Here is a 19,988-nt window from a genome sequence, read left to right as displayed (position 1 = left end):
CTGATTCTGTTTGTAAAAGTTTATGAAATTATAAAATAAATTATCAGCATGTAGTGAAATAATTTTCAAGGTTTCCTCATTTCAGAAGTACTTTAAAAATATACGTCAAAAAAATCCAGTGTTTGTTTTTTGCAGCCCTATGGCATTGGAGACTTCTGGGGAAACTCTCAAAGTAATGTGGTTTTTGTCTTTTTCTGAACAGAGACCACCTGGGAGCGTCCCAGCGGTTCTTCTGGGATTCCAGCCAGCCCTGGCCCTCACAGGAGCGCTCTGCTTCCGACAGGTACTGTGTGCTCATAACTTGAGACCGTGGGGGGTGATTGTTGGCGAACACATGCCCACCTTCATGTCGTAGGGAAAGCTCAGAGACTGAGCCCAGGATGGGGGCTTGGGAACAAGGGGGCGCCAGCTTTCCTGCCTGCAGAGTGGCATCTCCCTGGCGGTTAGCCGCATCTCTGGTGGTTTCCATCCCTCTCCTATCGCATGTTTACGTGGAGAAGGCTGCTGGTGGTTTTGAAGCTGAGACAGAACTGTTCCATAGGATTCCCAAGGCATTAAAGTCTAGGGCTAAAGAAAAAAGATTTAAAAGAAAAATTCTCCAGGCCCCATGGTTTATGATGCTGTTAGTGTAGAGCTCATGGATAACACAGTCCCTCGCCAGACCCCTGTACCACTGTCTTAGTGTCTCCCCTCACCTCCCCGCCCCTCCCCAATCCTTCTCCAGTGGTAGCTTCTGATGGAAGGCCATTTCTCAGTTTCTGTTGCCCGTGGCATTTGTTACACACCTACTGTGTTCCTTTCTATCCTACATGTGAGAATGTCAAAAGGAGAAAGATATTTATGAGCTGACAATCAAACAGAACTGAACATTCAAACATTTCTGGAAAGAAAATGTGATTTCTTCCGAAGGTGCTGAGTTGTGTCTGCAAAGGTAAAGAATTGCAGATATTTAAGGCAGGCATTCCTTTAATAGGTGTAATAGGTGGGATATTTTTTCCTTTTACAAAACAGCTAGTTATGAGACCCACACCCCGGAGGCAGATCCTAGGGCATGCAAATGAGGGCATAGCTTTTGGCTTCTCATGGTTTAGATACTATATTTTAAATTTATTTTTAATCCTATTTTCAACGTCACCCCCTTCAAAAAGCCATCCCTAACAACTCACTTTAGAGGCCTCACCCATCACTTGGAATCCAACCCCTGTGTTATTTCATTGCCCTCAGCACACTCCCTGCTTTAGTTGTTAACTCCGTACTATACTGTAAGCTCCTGAGGAAGGAGGGAACTTTGTCTTTCTGTTCCTTTCATTGAACCCCTAAGTCTCAAAGAAAGCCTCTGAGTGAACTGTCAATGCATACACAGTCACACTATGAAGGGTTTTGTTTGCTTGTTTGGGGACCATACCCAGCAGTGTTCCCGAGCTCACTCCTGGCTCAACCCCTAAAGGATCACTTCTGGCAGGAGCTGGAGCTGAGGGACCAAATGAAGTTCTAGGAGTCGAACCTGGACTGTCTGTGTGCAAGGCAAGCACCTACCTGCTGAACTACCTCTCTGGCCTCATCATTGGTGTTTAAGCTTCATCTATTAGTTTTTGACAAGAGGTATCAACCTAGAGTCAAAATCTGGAAGTGGCAGTTGTGATTCCAATTCAGGATGTCTTTGAAAATGTGACAGATGTTTGTAACTGGACAGGAGGGTAGAGCAGCCGTCGCCGTGATTTCATCAGTTGATCAAGTGGGGAGCTGGGAGCCTTCATATCCCTTGTGGAGCACTAGAGGGTTACGTAGAGCACCACAGGCCATGCTGCTACACAGATAGATGTAATACGACAGGGGCTGGAGCGGTAGTGTAGCAGGAAGGGTGTTTGCCTTGTATGCAGCAGTCCTAGGTTCTATCCCCAGCTCGTCATGTGATCTCCCGAGCCCACTAGAAGTGATCTGTGAGCGCCACTGGGTATGGCCCAAAAACAAACAAACAAAAAAATCACAACCAGGGAATTGAACCACAAAACTGAGTTGGTGGGGAGGGGGCTTGAAAGGGAGGGATCTTGGGGTCCTTTGTCAGGGGGAGGTTGGTCCTCTAGTGATGAGTGTAGTGTTGGAATTGTGTGGATGGGAAACCACCATTACAGTATTGTAAATCACAGAACCTCAATTAATAAAACAATTGAAAACATTATACACTTCCATCCTGGGTCTGGGGGAGGGGACCGGACACAGTGAGAGGGCCCCAGAGCTGCACTCTCCGCACTTCTATCGACATGTACTACTTACAGTTGTATAAATTGCCTAAAGAATTGAATTTGAAATTGAGGTGGTAGAAAAACAAAAAACACTGAAGAATCAAATGAGGTGTGGGGGAAATATAAATGTGTAGAAATTTTCTATTAGACATTTTTACAAGTTTTCTAATTTTTGAAACCATATGTAAAACAAATGCACATTTTTAACTTAAATTTTCAAAATATTTTTAGAAAGCACCCCCACCTCCCAAGGAAGGTAGTAGGCATTTATGACTGACTTCCTAGGGGTGCCATGAATACTAATTGTTGGACCAGGTCACCAGAAATGGACCCATTTGGCCTTCTCAGCTCTTGTTTGCGAACAGGCAATTCTTATATACTACCTCTCTTTTGTTGTGTTTGTGTTACAGTAGTGACAACAGTGCTGGGTTTCTTCCTTATGTCTGTTTGGCTTTAGAGCAGCCAGACACTAGAAAGAGACTCGGCGCTCATGACTGTCGCAGAGCAGGATGAGGTGCGGCAGATTGGGGTTTTGGCATACGGAGGGGCAGATGACAGACTGGAGACATAGCACAGTGGTTAGGGCACTTGCCTTGCCTGCAGCCACCTGGCTTTGTTCCCCTGTAGCACATATGTGCCCCCACGCCTCACCAGGAGTGATTCCCGAGCATACAAGCACGCATGCGCTGGTGCGCGCACGGGGGAGAACACAGTGACAGAGCTGGCTGTGATGGCAGAACGAGTCAGGATTCCCCTTTGAGTGAGTTACCTGCTTTTCTGGGCACTAGCCCCAGAAGCTTCCTGTCCCCTCTACATTTTTTGTGGGCTTGCTCCCAGAAGAGGGGCTGGAAGAAGCTGGCTCAGGTCTTCTGACCCAGAGGCCTCAGCGTGACGCATCCCTGCTTTCGCTCTTTAGGGTATCATAAGACCTCAGTCTGCCCAGCTCTGGGACTCAGGTTTCCAGGGGGCCAAAACAGACTGGGAGGTAGGGTGAGAGGGTTAGCTCAGCGGTGACAATTAATCCGGTGGTTGGGCACGTGGGCAGACTGTGTGGGCAATGGCTTTCCTCTGAGGGACCCAGTGTCTCCCAAAGGGGAGTAAGTCTCAGGGATCTTAGGTCTGTCAAGTCCTCTGCCAAGAGAACTCTAGTCAAATGCGTTCAGCGACCCTGTCTACTCTGCTTCTCTTTGGAAACTCAGTATGCACATAAGCATTCCGAAACAGCCTAAGACGAAGCACTTTTGTGTGTTATTTGCAACACATGTTCATACATATTAAGCTTCTTTGGCAGTCGTGCACACTAATTCTTAGCTCTAGGGTAACTTTTTGCCTAGTAGAGGACATTGACAGTAGCTGCAGACTTTTTTTACTGTCACCATTGCCTTCAATTAATTGAAGCCAGGGACGTTTCTATACATCATCAAAGCACAGAACCCCAAGCGATCAGCATGAAAACTGCAATAGCCCTGAATGCCAAGTGCTGAGTGAAGAAGCACTGTTCCAGGGTAACTCACAACATCTCTGTTGAGCACTGCTTAAGGGTCACTGGACAAGAGTCCAGTGAAATTGACGTCTGTGGGTGCCCATGGGTGCCGTACGTGAGGCAGAGAGGGGAAAGATGGTCACATTTCCCAGTCCCCTTCTGCCACACTGGGGCCAACTGGGAAGACTAGGATTGATAAAATCTGCAATGAGCCCCTGCATTGCACGGGCTAGAGACCCCAGCTTCCCCAGGTGGCTGTCAAGCCACACCTGATGTACCATTGCTCTTCTCGGCACAGGAGTTGGTCCCCACCACCCAATTTCTCGGGGAGCCATGGACTCAGGTTGGCGTGAGGAATTGCTTTTTGCAGGAAAGGAAAGTCAGTCCTAGGCCTTAGCTGGGATTACTGGGTTCTTGTCTTGCCTCACAAAAAAAGAATTTTAGGAGTAGACAGCAGTGGAGTAAGACAGATTTTATCTGGAGGGTTTTGAGAAAGGGAAAGGAGGGAGAGAAAGTGGAAGAGACTAATGCGCTCAAGAGGGAACATGGGCTTACCCAAAGGTGGAGAAAGCCTCAGCACACATCTCAGAAGGGGAGGTTCGGCAACACCTGTGTCCGGGGACTGCGTGTACTCAGGCACAAGCATCACATGGCTTGGGCAGCATATGTGTGCCTTTCCTTTGTTCACGGTGCTTTTTATAGGGTTCCCCCCCCCACGTGTTCCCTGGGGGCTTTCTAGCTATGTAAGATTCCATTGCTTGGGTGATTGCCAAAGGAGTGGTCCTCTTTGAAATTCTTTTACTGCCTTTTGTGCTTTTCCTTTCCTGCTGAGCTTCTCTCAAAGAGAGGTCCAGCCTTCTTTGGTCTGCTATTGGCACCAGGTGAGGGTCTTGTCAGGCCTTGGTTCCTATGTTTGCAACCTAGGTTCGATTGGTTTTATTACTTCCTTGGAAACCCACAGGGACCCTTTCCTGTCTAACCACCTACATCAAAATGAGTAGGAGCCACATACATGCAGAATCAAGTTCATAAGTGAATGCCCACTTTTTTTTCCCCCATTCTGTACTTCTTAGAAATTGGATGCATCCTGCTATCAAGGAATTAATTAGAAGTATATTCTCATCTTTCTTAGTAATACTTCGAACAAGCATTTGTCTCACAATCACATTATAGATTTGTGAAATTAGAGCTTCTGAGGCTTATGCTTTGGTGAGACACCCTTCTTGGCCAAGTTTCACTTTCACCATTCATAAATTGAGAGCTTGCAGGGAAAGCAGACTGAGGTTCTGACAAGGCTTTCATGGTTCTTGATGCTCTTGACCTGAGGGGAGGAAAACACTGTCCATTCACTCTCTGAAATGGGAGAACCTACATGTAAAAGCATAACAGGATTTAGAACATTTTTTATATCTCCCAGTTTTTAAATATGCCTTATTATTAAGTAGACATAGTCATGCTGCCTTTTTTTCTTTCTTCAGGGAAGACTAACATGTATTTTAGCATTCTTTCCTTCAGTTTTATAAGTTACTTTTTCAGGAGACTGAATTTTGTTGGGAGAAAGAGAGATGTGGATGTGGAGTTGCTTCAAAACTTGAAAATTCTTATCCACACACTTTTGAGGTTATGGGTACATCTTCTGAAGACCACTTAGGACACCAGAATAAAGCCCACTTTTTTCTACAAGGTTTCTGCTTAAAGCAGTAATAGTAAGGTTTTGCACAGGTGGTTGCCGAGAGAAGATTGGAGCTGCTGATGTTCTTTTTTTTGATATTCTTTGGTTGACTCTGTTCCACTGGTGTAGCATCTCCTCTCTGGAGGCCCAGACACCTGTTCTCTCAGAAGGTCATCTCTGCACCCTGTCCTTAAATTCTGCAGCTAGTGCAGAATTTCCAGAATTCTCAGATGGTCTTTTGTGTCATTGGGCTGGTTTAAATTCCAAACAATGTTTTTACCAATATATGTTACCAGCCCCAGCTATGTTCCTTCCTGTAACACTTTTCCTCTAGAGATTCACCCCTTAAATCTTTAAAGGGTACAGAGGTAAAGGTCCAACTTCTGTAATGTCATCCTAGTGCTTTCAGGTACTGTTCTCAGAAGCCACCCGTAAGCCAGAACTGTGTGGCCCCAGATCCTGGGGGAGTCAGAGAAGCAGGCAAACCCGAAATATGTCAAATATTTCTTGCATATGTCAGATATTTCTTGTGTGTTCTTTTCAAAGGAATTAAAGTAGCGCAAAAAGACAGTGTGACTAGGGAACCGGGGACAAGGCTTAAGGGAAGAAGTAACATTTAGGTCAAGTTTCCAATGTGTATGGATTGGGATGTGTACAGTGTTCTAGGCCATGGAACAGTAAGTGGAAAACCTGTTCTTCATGAAATAGTAGAAAGAAGAACTTGACTCTTGTGAATAGATCTGCAATGAACATAGGAGCACAGATGTCTTTGCAAAATAGTGGTTTGGGGGCCCTTTGCAGAAGATGCAAAGAAATAGAAGCTCAGTTACAAATTCTTTTAGAAGTTTCCATACTGTTTTAGCTAGTCAGTGTTCCCACCAACTGTAGATGAGGGTTTCTCTTTCCCCAAATTCCTGCCAGCACTGGTTTGTTTTGTTTTGGTTTTTGATGTGTGACAGTCTCACTGTTATGAAGTGGTAACTCATTATTGTTTTGATTTGACTTACCCTGATAATAAGCCATGAAAAGCACTTTTCAACTATCTATTGGCCATCTGCAAGTTTTCTTTGGGCAAATTTCTCCCATTATTTAGTAGGTTTGCTTTTTTATTTTTTCATAAGACAAAGTACTTAAAATAAGTTAATATTTTGGATATTTACTCTGTCAAATGAGTGGTGAAAAAATGTTTCTCTCTATATGATTTCTTTTCATTTTAATCATCTTTTTTTGCCATGGAGAAGCTTTTTAGTTTTATGTAGTCCTATTTATTTATTTTTGCATCTGCTTGGCTATTGGCATTGAACTGTTGAAAATTCTTCTAGATTAAGTGTCAGGAATGACTCTATCTATGTTCACCTTAATATAATATATGGTATTAGGTTTGATACCAAATTCTCTGATTTGTTTTGAACTGATAGTTTTATATGGTGTGAGATAAGAGTATAAGTTCTTTGCTTATCATTTTGTTACATGTGACTGGCTATAATTTCAGAATCCTTTGCTCAATAATTTTTCCTTGCTCCACTTCATCTAACTATATCCTTTTTTTAAAAAAAAATTTTATTAGTGAATCACCATGAGGTACAGTTGCAAACTTATGAACTTTCGTGTTTGCATTTCAGTCATACAGTGATCGTTTACCCATCCCTCCACCAGTGCCCATTTTTCTCCGCCAATGTTCCCAGTATTCCTCCCAACATCTTCACCCATCTTCCACCACCCCACCCTGCCTCTGTAGCAGGGCATTCCCTTTTGTTCTCTCTCCTTTTGGGTGTTGTAGTTTACAATAGAGGTATTGAGTGGCCTTCATGTTCGGTCTATAGTCTACTTTCAGCACGCATCTTTCTACCCAAATGAGTCCTCCCAACATTCTCTACTTGGTGTTCCCTTCTCTATTTCAGTTGCCTTTTCCCCCAGAATGTGAGACCAGTTTCCAAGCTGTGGGGCAGATCTCCTTGTTCTTATCTCTACTACTCTTTGGTGTTAGTCTCCCATTCTGTTACTTTATATTCCACAGATGAGTGTGATCTTTCTATGTCTGTCTCTCTCTTTCTGACTCATTTCATTTAACACGATACTTTCCATGTTGATCCACTTATATGCAAAGTTCATGACTTCATCTTTTCTAACAGCTGCATAGTATTCCATTGTGTACATTGTGTAGATGTACCAAAGTTTCTTTAACCAGTCATCTGTTTTGGGGCACTCCAGTTTTTTCTAGATTTTGGCTATTGTAAACAGTGTCACGATGAACGTACAAACATCTAACTATATCCTTTATTGAAGATTTTCTGTCCATTTACTTGAGGGTCTGTCTCTGAACTCTCAATTGTGTTCTATTTGTCTGAGAATCTATACCAATACCACACTATCTTAATTACTATTTATAGTAACGCTAAGAAATATTGTTGTAATAAATACGTGTATTACTGTTATAAACATTAATAAATACTGTAAACCCCAGTACCACAATGTCTTGATTACTATAACATTTTAGTATAATTTAAGGTTAGAGAAAGAAAGAGAATTCTTTTATATTAGTTTGGCCTAAGGGTGCTTTGGCTATTCTGGTTTTATTACTCCATATAAATTTTAACAGCATTTGATCTATTATTTATGAAAAATCCTTGGGTATTTTATACAGTCTTCATTGAGTCTATATAGTGCTTTGGATAGGATTGTCATTTTAATATTAATCCTTCTAATCCATAAGCAGGGGAATTGTTTCTATTTTTCTATTTCCTCATGTTTTGTACTTTTTTTTTTAGTAATGACATCATTTTATTTGTATGTCTTTTACCTCTTTTGGTACGCAGTGTTTGGTATTGTCTTTGTTATATACATCATGTTAAAATAGATATCCTTAACTTCACTATCAGGATGTCTCTTAATTATCATTTTGACTATCATCGTGGAGGTTGGGGAGATTGGAACTGCCAACGGGAGGCTGGTAGTGGTGGTGGCTGTGATGATGCGTGCGAGAACATTTGTATGAGGGTGGAAAACTTGGAGTTTGACAGAACTACAAATTAACTTAGCCAAGTCAAAGTCAGGGAGCCCCCCCCCACCATGAATGCAGGAGCGAGGCTGGGGAAGAAGATGTAGAAGTCAATTTTACTTCTGACTTGTAAGCTCTGAGCTTTCAATAAGGATTTGAAGAGCACATAAGCACAGAATTGCTTCTTTTTTCATAGTGTCAGTTTGTCAGGTGCTGGAAGTATCCAGGCTAAGGGGAAAAGATTTGGAAATGTATGCAGTGCCTCTTAAAAATTGGATCCTGCTTTTTGTATGTTGTCGACTCAGTTTCAGCACTGCACTGAAAACTTTCCTAGCATTACTTCTGTAATATCACCAGATTTATGGGAAAACTGTGTTTGGCAGCTATACAATATATGTGTTATGCCAGACTTTCTAGGTGAGGACCGCATAAGTAGGAAGTACAGTTTAATATATATTTAATAATAATAGTGAGAGTGGGAAGCCTTGTCTTGTTCCTGAGACTGGAAGGCTAACATTCAGTTTCCATACCATTTAGCATCACGTTTGCTGTGGTTTCATGGCAAATGCCTTTAACTATGTTTAGGAAAGATACTTCAATGTCTTTTATTGAGAGTTTTTTACAACAAATGGGGACTGATCTTGTCAAATGCTTTATCTTTATCTATTGATATGATCATTTGAACTTTATTTTTCCACTACTGAAATAATGTATTAGGTTAATTGACTTGCGTGTATTCATCCCAGAGATGAGTCCTCCTTTGATACATAATCTTTTTTATATTTTGTTGTATATGGTTTGCTAATATTTTGCTGAGAATCTTTGCATCTGTATTTATCAGGGATTCCTATCAGTTGCTGGTGGAGGTTCCCCAGGTGGCTTATATGAAATGGGAAGATAGAGGTGACAGCTTCAGGAAGGAAGTCTGCCTTTCTTCCCACCTCTGTCACCCAGGGAATGTCTTAGAAGATTTGGTACTGTGGAAGGTCTGCTATGATCCCTGCACATGTGGATGTTCATGTTCTGCCAGCCCAAGAGTTTAGCCATTAGGCTCCATTGATGTTCTACATGGTATGGGAGTTGATCCCTGCCAACTGATTTCTCAGGGAACCATAAACTCAGACTGGAACAAAGAATTGCTTTTTGCAGGAAAGGAAAGTCAGTCCTGATCTCAACCACACCTTTGGATTTGTTGACTTTCCCTTACAGAAAAGAATTTCAGTAGGAGACGAACAGTGGAATATAATGAGTGTATTGGGAAATAAATGGAGATAAGAAGAGGTAAGTTAAAATATATGCTCAGGAGAGATCACAGCCTTCTCCAGAACGGAAAGAGCCAGTGCACATCCCAAAGTTCAGAGTCTGAAAGTATACATCTCAAGAGGAGAGATGCTGCAGCATGTACCACGTACAAAGGAAGCACGGATGCTGGCAACACATGTGCTTGAGCATCAGATGCACCCGTGTCCTTGTATCCAAATTAGTTTACGTACAATTTTCCCAAACTACCACCCTCCAGTCGATTACTAGAGTGGTTGCCAAGGGAGAATTTGGGGCAGTTGATGGTCTTTTGATGTTCTTTTTGTGGCTTTGTTCTAACAGTCTTTCTTCCCAGGTAATCTAGCTGTCTCTCCTTTCAGGAAGCATCCTTGCACTTGGCCTGGAATTCTGTATATCAGTAGTTTTCTGGACTTCTGAAATGGATCCTTTGTGTCAAAGGCATCTCTGTGCCCTCAGCCTGGCTCAGATTTTAGATCCTGTTTTCCCCAACATGCATTACCAGGACCCCCATCTACCTGCTTGCAATAGACCTATAGTTTTATTTTTTAGGAATGCCTTGGTCTGATTTTGTAATGAGGTAATGATTGCCTCACAGAAACTGGGAGAATTTCTGTCCCTTCAACTTTCTGGAATAGCACAAAAAAGAATTGGGAGTAGGTCTTCTTTTAAATTATGAAAGAGCTCACTTGAAACCCATCTGAACCTAGCTTTTCATAGAGGGGAGGAGAGACTATTGATTATGATTGCCAAAGGATCCTGTGACTCTATTTAGAAAAGATATTTGTGCTCTGTGTTTATTGCAGCACTATTCACAATATTCAAAATCTGGAAACAACCAAAGTGTCCAAGAAAAGATGGTGTAATAAATAAACTGCACGCAATAAACTGGACTAGTACTTGACTATAAGAAACTATGAAATCATGCAATTTACTGCTACATAGATAAATATGTAGAATATCATGCTAAGTATTCTTAGCAGAGGAAGGACAGATACAGAATGATCTCTCTCATATATAACATATAAAGTATCATACTGAGGGAATTACAAATATCTAAAGTGAATATAAACTGAAAACTTGTCTGTACTTTTTAAAATATTTTTTGACAAAGCTGTTCATGATTGGATTTCAGTCATACAGTATACCCATCCCTCTATAGGGTACATTTCCCAGTACCAGTGTCCCCAGGTTCCCTCCCATCACCCCCCACCCACTACCCCCTGCCTGCACTGTGATTTGCAATATTAATACTGAAAGGTTATCAAGAATATCCCGTACCTACATTTAACCCTCAGCTCTTGTCCAGCATGATCATTCCCAGCTATTATTGTCATAGCGGTCACTTCTCTATCTTATCTACCCTCAGCCCCCACACACACACTTGTGGGTAGTTTCAACCATTAACTAGTCTTCCTAACCCTTCTTTTACCTGGCCATGGATGTTACTCTTATATATATGTGTGTGTATATGTGTATATATATTTTTATATACCACAAATGAATGCAGTCATTCTATATCTGTCCCTTTCCTTCTGACTCATTTCACTCAGCATGATACTCTCCATGTTCGTCCATTTATTGGCAAATTCTATGACTTCATTTTTCCTGACAGCTGCATAGTATTCCATTTTGTAGATGTGCCATAGTTTCTTTATCCATACATCTGTTCTCAGGCACTCAGGTTGTTTTCATGTTCTGGCTATGGTGAATAGTCTGCAATATGTTCATAGGAGTGCAAATGGTGTTTCTGCTGTGTGTGTTTGGGCCCCCAGGGAATATTCCCAGAGGGGGTATTGCTGGATCAAATGGGAACTCAATTTCTGTTTTTTTGAGAAATGTCCACATTGTTTTCCCAAAAGGCTAGACTAGTCAGCATTCCCACCAATAGTGAAGTTAAGTCCCTTCCTCCCAACACCCACGCCAACACTGATTGCTTTTTTTCTTTTGGATGCGTGCCCAATCTCTGTGGCATGAGATGATATCTCATTGTTGTTTTGATCTGCATCTCCCTGATGATTAGTGATGAAGAGCATTTTTCCATGTGCCTTTTGTCCATTCGAATTTCTTCTTTGACAAAGTTTCTGGTCTTTAGTGGGAAGCTTGGAAGAGGGGAAGGACAATGAGAATATGTGGTACTGGAACATTTTATGCATGAAACCCTACTACTATTCACAGTATTACAAATTAAGTTGCCTAAATTGAAATTTACAATAAAATAAAAAGATTAGTCATAAAATAGATACATTCAAGGGAGAATGCATCTTCTCCTGAGGGATAAGAGAGTTTGATCTCTTTTGGGGAAAGTGTTATATGTGATTTTCCCCAAAATGTCTTGACTTGATGTTCTCTAAGCAGATAAGAGTTACCCAGGATATTGACTAAGGAGAACTTTGAACTAGTAGTGGCCTTCTTTCATATTCTTTCTACAGTGCCTTGTTCCTGCTGAATCTTCTCTCCTGAGGGGATCCAGCCTTCTTTGGTCTGTTGCTGGTATCCTTTAGTCTTATCAGGTCTCAGTTCCTGCATCTCCAAAACAGGGCTTCAATCTTCATTTTTTGACCAAGCAAAAAGTCTGGTGACAGAGTAAGTTATTTTCTTTTTCTGGTTTTTCTGTTTGTTTGATTTTTCTAAGTCACATCTTGATTTTATTGCTTCCTAAAATTTATGCTGGGGTGACTACCTGCCTGTCTCATCATCAGTTATGTTCCACATAATTGTTTAGATCACCACCAAATTTTCCTTAATGTTCCGACTGTGAGAGGAAAATTCATCAAGACAAAGTATCAGAGGTTATCCTGTTGGATTGGGAGAAATGGTTGAATAGAAAATTGTTTTTCCCCAAGTAATTGTTTTGTCATGACTACAAGTGAGTGAGAACAAGAGAATGGAACAGGGAAGAATGTTCCTGTGTTAAGTATCTCCCGTCTGCCAAGAGTGTGGGGAATTTGAAGCTTGGGTGAAGCTAACAGTGGTGTTTTGTTGTGTACTTTTCAGTTGCTGTGGAGAGAGTGTGTAGGGTTTGGAATGGTAGCCACTACCCTTGAGCTGGGGAATAATTTTGTTATTATTCAAAATCAGGTACCTGACATGATTGAAGATAGTGACTATTTCAAAATTGCCTTGTTCATGTGAGAACATACATATTTTGATTGTTTTATCATTGTTATTAATAAAATAAAATGGCTTTTGTAGACTTTAAGATTAGGGTAACATTCTGAGTAACAACTGAGAAAATTCAGTGTATTTTTATATTTCTATACCATTTATGCCTAGGTATTTTTTTAAATTTTTATTGAATCACCATGAAATGTACAGTTACAAAGTTGTTCATGATTAGGTTTTAGTCATACTATGCTCCAACACCTGTTCCTTCACCCATGTACATTTTCCATCACAAATGTTCCCAGTTTCCCCCCTGTCCCCGCCCCCCTGTTTCTTTTAAATGCCTAGGTATTTGTTATCTGGGAATCCAAACAAATTGCCCATTAAGTTTTTATTTTTTAAAGAAAATTTTTATTGAATCACTTGTGAGATAGATCCTTACAAAGCTGTTCATGTTGTGCCTTTTTGAGGGAGTTATTTTTCACTCATTTTGACATTTCTATTTTTCTTTAAAATCATCGTAATAATTTGAATATTATGAAAAGCTTTATAATTTTTAACATAGAGCTACAATTATGTTTTACTTTCATTAAAAGCAAGTGTTTAGGGGCTGGAGCAATAGCACAGCATGTAGGGCGTTTGCCTTGCACGCAGCCGACCCAGGTTTGATTCCCAGCATCCCATCTGGTCTCCCGAGAACCACCAGGAGTAATTCCTGAGTGCATGAGCCAGGAGTAACCCCTGTGTATCGCCGGGTGTGACCCAAAAAAGAAAAAAAAAACAAAACAACAACAAAAAACCCCAACTGTTTAGAAACTAGAAAAAGAACCAGGGGTAAGACACTTACTTGCCTTGCTTGCACTCAACTATCTTGGTTCTATCCCCAGTGGTGTATATGGTCCCCCAAACACCACTATATGTGACCATGGGTACAGCCCTAGCACCACCAGTGTACCCCCAAATAACACATTAAAAATATTTTTTTATCTTTACTATATTTGCCTTGCCCATGCCTTTTTCCTATTTCTCATTTCCAGTTATGTGTTCTTTCTCAGATTAGGCCAATATACCTTTTCATTATTGTGTTTTCTCCCACTCTGCATCACACAGAAAAGAACTAGCCTAAGCTGCTAATGTAATCTTGTCTCCTGCTCATTCATTTTTATTGCAATATCTGTATCAACTTTCTCATGATTTCTGTAGGCTTATTTTATTGGTTTTACATTTTCTGGTTCATGTTTAACTCATTAAGCAAGTATTCCCTTGACTTCGGTAATGAAATCATTGAGACCATGATTTTCTTCAAAATATAAGTCTGATCTCATGTTATTTATATTATTATATTCTTCACTGTATCACTGTCATCCCGTTGTTCATCAATTTATTTGAGTGGGCGCCAGTAACATCTCCATTCATCCCAGCCCTGAGATTTTAGCAGTTTCTCCTTACTCATTTTTCCTAACGATTGGAGGCTCTTTTCAGGGTTAGAGGAATGAGACCTGTAATTGTTACTGTATTTGGCATATTGAATATGCCACGGGGAGCTTGCCAGGGTCTTCTGTGAATTTATATTTTTACTCATTATTTTCTATATGTTATAAAAGTATAGTTTAAATTTCATCTTTGGCCTGAGATTATGAGGATATTTTTCTAAACTTACTTAAGTTAGACTGTGAGATGCTTTTTTTAGCCCCATTGTTTCCATTCATCAAGCATAGGCAGAAAGTATCATTATTATTGTTGTCTTCAGATTTTGTTTTTATCCATTTCAGTGCTATGCTATGTCATAAGTACATGTTCTCTAATATGCTTTCATTGTGCATTGTATTTCTTATGAGTCTAATAACTTTCCTGACATAGTTTATCTTGACACGAGTAGATTCTACTCCAGGGAAGAGTAGATTCATTCTCTAGTGCTTTTGGAATTCTGGCTGCCTTCTTAAGTTTGAGTACTGCCCTGGATAGTGTTTGGATGTAGATCAGAACTATGTCCACCACTAAGTGTGGATTGGGAGGTATTTTTGCTTCTTGGTAGTTGTGCAATCCACTGCACTGGCAATGGGCAGATGCTGTTGCATCTGTGCCCACCTTCTTCCAAGGGTTTGAGTTTACCTGTGAAAATAGTGGGTGTTTTATTATTGTGTGATTATAGCCCAAATATGAGAGCTTGTAACTATCTAACGGTGATTCAATAAAATTTAAAAAAAAGAAAAATAGTAGTGGTAAAAGCCCAACTTTCTACCAGAAATACTCTGAATGTGGCCTAGCTTACAGTTGGCCTTGGAATTTTTAGTTAAAAATGGGAGATCAGAGCTATGGAAAATTGGGGAATCCTCCATAATAAATTTTAAAAAGCTTCCAAGTGAATGCCCTTTGTCATTCTGTTTGTCTGTTGTCTGCCTCCAAGTCATTGCCAATCCAAATAAGTAGCTGTTAATGGTTTTAGCCATTTTCTTCCTTGCTTCCTGCCAAACAGCAGAGCTTCGTTACCAAGGACTGTGTCTAGGATGTATGTGTATAGCTTTCCAGTGCAATCTGTACCAATATGAATGCTGTAGAAATTTTTCTAAACCTGACACATAAAGGAGGCATTCTTTCCTCATGTCCAGAAATTATGAGACCTTGGGGCTCAAGGAGACAATTTTAGCAACAAAATTCATGACACCCCACTTTCTCTCATATCTTCCTGTTATTTTTATGAAGCAATTTATAGCTAGAATTTTGTTTTTACAAATATTGTCTTATTTGATTTTCATTCCAAGAAAAAAGGTTGGGGGGCTGGAGAGATTGTGTGTTGGGTAAGGTGCTTGCCTTGCACATAGCCGATCTGGTTTCTCTCCCTAGTAACCTATAGGGGCCACTGAGCACCACCAGGATTCCTGAATGCAGAACCAGTAGTAAGGCTTGATCACAGTTGTGCATGTCTTCTAAAACTATAAAAAAACACACAACAAAGCAAAAAAACCTAGAAAACAGGTTTTGTGACTGGATCCAATTATTATGATACATAAAGCTGAGGTTGCTCACAAGCTTATGTAACTCTGTGAGAGCATCACCTCCTGCAGGAGGGAATGTGCCTCAGTGTGTATCTGTAACACTAGGAACACACTGCAGTGGGAGTAGAAACAGGGCTTTCAAATCAGCACTAGTGGGAGTATTTACACTGCAGCATTTGGCAAATATTGCAAACTAATGCACAGAGAGAAAGTTTATCAGAACATCTGGATACATTAGCCTTGTTCGGATTAGAAATTTTAGTATTCAGTTCTTTTTCTAATCTTAAAAACAATGACTTGAGATATGATCACCTGACCATTTTTTGGCAAAAACAAATTTGATGGAAACTAATAAACTTAATCATCATTCCTCATCACTAATCCTCAATCCTCATCACAAAAGGGTTAGGGTGAAGATGTTCCTCAGAGAAGTTAGTTGGGGTACTGCATGAGCGTAGTGACAGTATCACCTGACTATAGGGAGATTGGACACTTAGGCAACTCCACTGAGTGTTAATGGTGCCTCCCCTACCCTTTTTGGAGCAGCAGGAAGATTAACATGCCTTACCTTCTGTTAAGTATAATCTCTTTCTTCTCTGTTTCAAAAGATCTCAGACAACCCCTCCCCACACCCAAGAGTGCAACAATTAGGTCCTTGGAATTAAAGAAATGCTTTTAACATATTTCAGGCTTTGCAAAATTCTAGAATTGTCCTGAGAGATGGCCCTAGATATACAGGACTGTTAGCTAGAAATTGAGTTGGGAGAAGGAACTGCAATTGCAAGAGGTTGTAGGTGCCTGGCATTGGCACAGCATCTGAGCAGTGTTTCTGTCCCTGCAGTGAATGGATACCATGCATCAGGGACCCCAGCGCACCCTCCAGAGACTGCCCACATGAGTGTCCGAAAATCCACCGTTGATTCTCAGGTAAGGGATCCTGTTAGGGGAGTTACGGATAGCCATTTTTGCATACATAGGGCGGTGTCCTTAAAACAGATGGGTACACCATCAGGGTCCAGGTGCCCATAGACTTGAATTGAAAGTTACTAGTATATCTGGGTTATTTCAATGCATTGTGATTTGAGAAACAGGTGATCATATGTAAAAAACTAAAGCACGCCGAGGGGTGAGTGCACTCGCGGGCTCTCCGGGCGGCTCTGTCTCACCACCCACGTTCGGTGCTCTGGAACCGCAGTGTGTGGACTGGATCGGGATGGCCGATGGTCAAGGACAGGCGAAGGAAGAACGAGGACCAAGCTAGTTGCTGATTAGTTACCGTTTATTCAATCTTCAAACTTTCTTATCTCCCACACTCCCAGCTCCGGCCTCTCTCTGGATCTACTCTGCTTCTCTCTGCTTCTCTCTCTCCTCCTCCTTGTCTCTCCCGGTGGATCTGCCCCGTGGATCCGGCCCCGGAAAGAAGATACAAAACCAAAACCGAAGCCCTCTTTGGGCTGAAAGCACTCGGATTTACATCCCAAAGACCAGGCTGGGCTGCAGCAAGAAATCTACATGTCAATTACAAACTAGACAGCACCTGAAATTTATATCCCAAAGACTAGGCTGGGCCAGAGCCTGGAATCTACAATGTCAAGTCAAGCCTGGCTAGCACCTTAGATCTGCAGGTCAAAGATCAACTAGGTTTCTGTGACAAAACTCCAGAAGGCAGCTGGAAAAAGGGGAAATATTCCAACAATCATAGTCTGTGTTTTAAGACTAAGAGTTTAAGATGGTTTCAAGAGATGGTGTTTTCATTGTTAGGGCAGAGTCAGACTTTGCCATCTGGATTCTTCATATATAATGTACATATATCCTGTCACTTTAAGAATATATTATATAAGTCTATAAAATGCCCACAAATGATTGGCAAAAAGTTCTTTCTTTTCAGGGAAACCTAGCACATTTCACTTGGGAATGGTGAAGCATCAGCATAATAAAGAGAGGTATGACTCTCTTTCTCATCTAATCTCAAATACATGATAATATTTTTAATTATTAAAAAAAGAAATATTCTAACTAGCTGAAGGAGTACTTTACTACTGTACTGTAATAAAGCCTCCTGGTTTTATTCAGTCCCCAATTTAAAATGCCTGGCACTGCATTGATTCCCTAAATACTGCCAAAAATAGCCAGGCTGATTTTTGAGCACTGCTGAGCACAAAAGTAGCACCGCACTGCCAAACTTGGTTGCCCAAACATCATCAGAAGTGGCCTAGACATCCCCAGAACTTCTCTGTTGAAAAATAGCCTCAAGTTTACCCATCCCAATGAAGAGAAAATACACACACACACACACACACACACACACACACACACACACGCGCGCGCGCGCTCACACTTTCTTTTTGCCTGTTTCCCGTGCTTTCCATCCCCAGACTTAATCCAGCATGGAATTTTGTAAAATATTAAACCAAATTTAATAATCGAGTTTAAAGATAGTAGAGACATGGAAAGAAATTGAGGTATGTTTTAAGATTCCCAAAGTGCCTTGTCATCTCAGGTGACAAATGTACCATTCCTGTGTCACAGACAAACCTTGAAGTGGTGAAGTGACTTGTGCAGATTGGCCCAGTTACCAAGTGATAACCAGTGGTTTTAAAAACCATATTAAATTGTAAAAACCTAAAGACCGGTCTTATTTAATCTATTAATAAATTATCAAGATTTTCTTATTGAAGCCCCCAAATTCTTCCAGGCATCTAAAAGTCAGGTCCCAGGATGATGTTGAGGATGGCACTTTAGTTGATGCTGATAATAGCAGTGGCTGCTGGTTGTTAAGAGCAGTGGGTACTAGGTTCCAGTCACTGGTATATCTTGTGATCTGTACTATAGTGGCTAAACGATGATACTCAGCTTGCATGCTGTCAAGAGTGTTAATTTTTGGAAATGTATTTAGCCTTAACATTGGGCTCAGATTCAATGCAAACTTTGGAAAATAATTTGGATTTCTGTTGGCATCGGACTTAATTACATTTGATGGACTTATGAATCATCCGTGCTTCTTGTTAATAAGTGATTTGGATTCAAGGAGGGGTCTGAAGTTTTTTGTTTTTAATCAGCTCGAGATGAGTTGAGGGACCCACACCTCGAGTAGCAAGGATGCAGGTCCAGTCAAGTGTATGAATGCTACCTCTTCAGGCCCTGTACCTGGCACACACCTGAGTAGTGGCATTGCGGGTGTCCTGCTATGTCCATAGACAACCTAAAAATAGCCTCTGTTTGAAATGAGACTTATTAGCTACTGGACTTTCTAAAGAAAATAGCCTAAATTCTGCTCTGATTTCACATGTCTAGAAGCTGGTGCTTGCCTGGGAATCACTAGAAAGAGTATTGAGAATAAAACAAACCTGATCTCCAGACATTTTTCTTCCTTCCTGAATGGAAAGAACATAACTCTCTCTGCCTCCATCCCGCAATTACTATGAAGTTGTTTCTCAGCTTATTTAAAACATAATGTATACTGAAGCACCTTTCTCAGATGTGATTTGATCATGTGTGCCATCAACCTTTTCCTCCCAGAATCTTCTCTTAGGTTATACTCAATAATTCTGAAATATTCATGAGATTGTTTGTGCAAGTATTATTTACTACAACATTGACTAGATGTTTCTTAAGAAGGGGATGGGTAAATAATTTGTGCCCTTGACCACCCGTTGAACCAGTGATGCCAGTGCTCTTGTTGAAATGTATCCTTTTGAAGAAAATATGATGATTTGGGAAAATATCTATTATTGATCAGTTGAGAATCAGAATGCAAATGGTCCATATATTTAGTTTCATTTGAGAAAATGTAACCTATACCTATGTGAAAGGACCAGAAGAAAGACAAGTAAGAACATTGGTAGAGGTTCTGATTTTGGACAGAACCTCTGTCCAGGCTGTGGTTATGAAACTGTAAACAGTTCAGTTATAGAATGGAGGGATTCGTGCTAACCACCTGATAATTTTACAGGTCAGTCCATAACAAAAAAAGTATCCAGTTCAAAAATGTGAGTAATGCTGAGGTTTAGAGATCTGGATCTAAAACCATGTAATTTTATTTTCTTTAAGCTTTAAAATGTTTTTCAATTTTCTTAGTAATTTACTCCTTCAGAACGTGTATATATTTGAAAGTCAGATTAATGGCTCAAAAGACTGGATCGTATGCATTATCTGCAGAAGTCCCAGCTTGAATGCATGGTCCTTTATGCAAAAAAAACAACCAAGCAAACAA

General features: G+C 40.7%; 1 protein-coding gene across 4 annotated transcripts in view; it reads left to right on the top strand.

Moving 5' to 3' along the window:
- The window catches only part of GAS7 (growth arrest specific 7), a 313,323-nt gene that overhangs the window by 235,139 nt on the left and 58,196 nt on the right, over positions 1–19,988 (top strand). For all 4 annotated transcript variants that reach the window (XM_055141423.1, XM_055141424.1, XM_055141425.1 and 1 more), the window contains 2 exons: positions 203–283; positions 16,617–16,702. In XM_055141423.1, the coding sequence (XP_054997398.1) occupies positions 203–283; positions 16,617–16,702 (167 nt within the window). The remainder of the gene's footprint in view (positions 1–202; positions 284–16,616; positions 16,703–19,988) is intronic.

The sequence above is a fragment of the Sorex araneus genome, chromosome 6 (genome assembly GCF_027595985.1).
Source record: "Sorex araneus isolate mSorAra2 chromosome 6, mSorAra2.pri, whole genome shotgun sequence".
NCBI classification, from domain to species: domain Eukaryota; kingdom Metazoa; phylum Chordata; class Mammalia; order Eulipotyphla; family Soricidae; genus Sorex; species Sorex araneus.
Note: the sequence above shows the minus strand (reverse complement) of the source record. Positions and strands in the feature narration are given on the sequence as shown.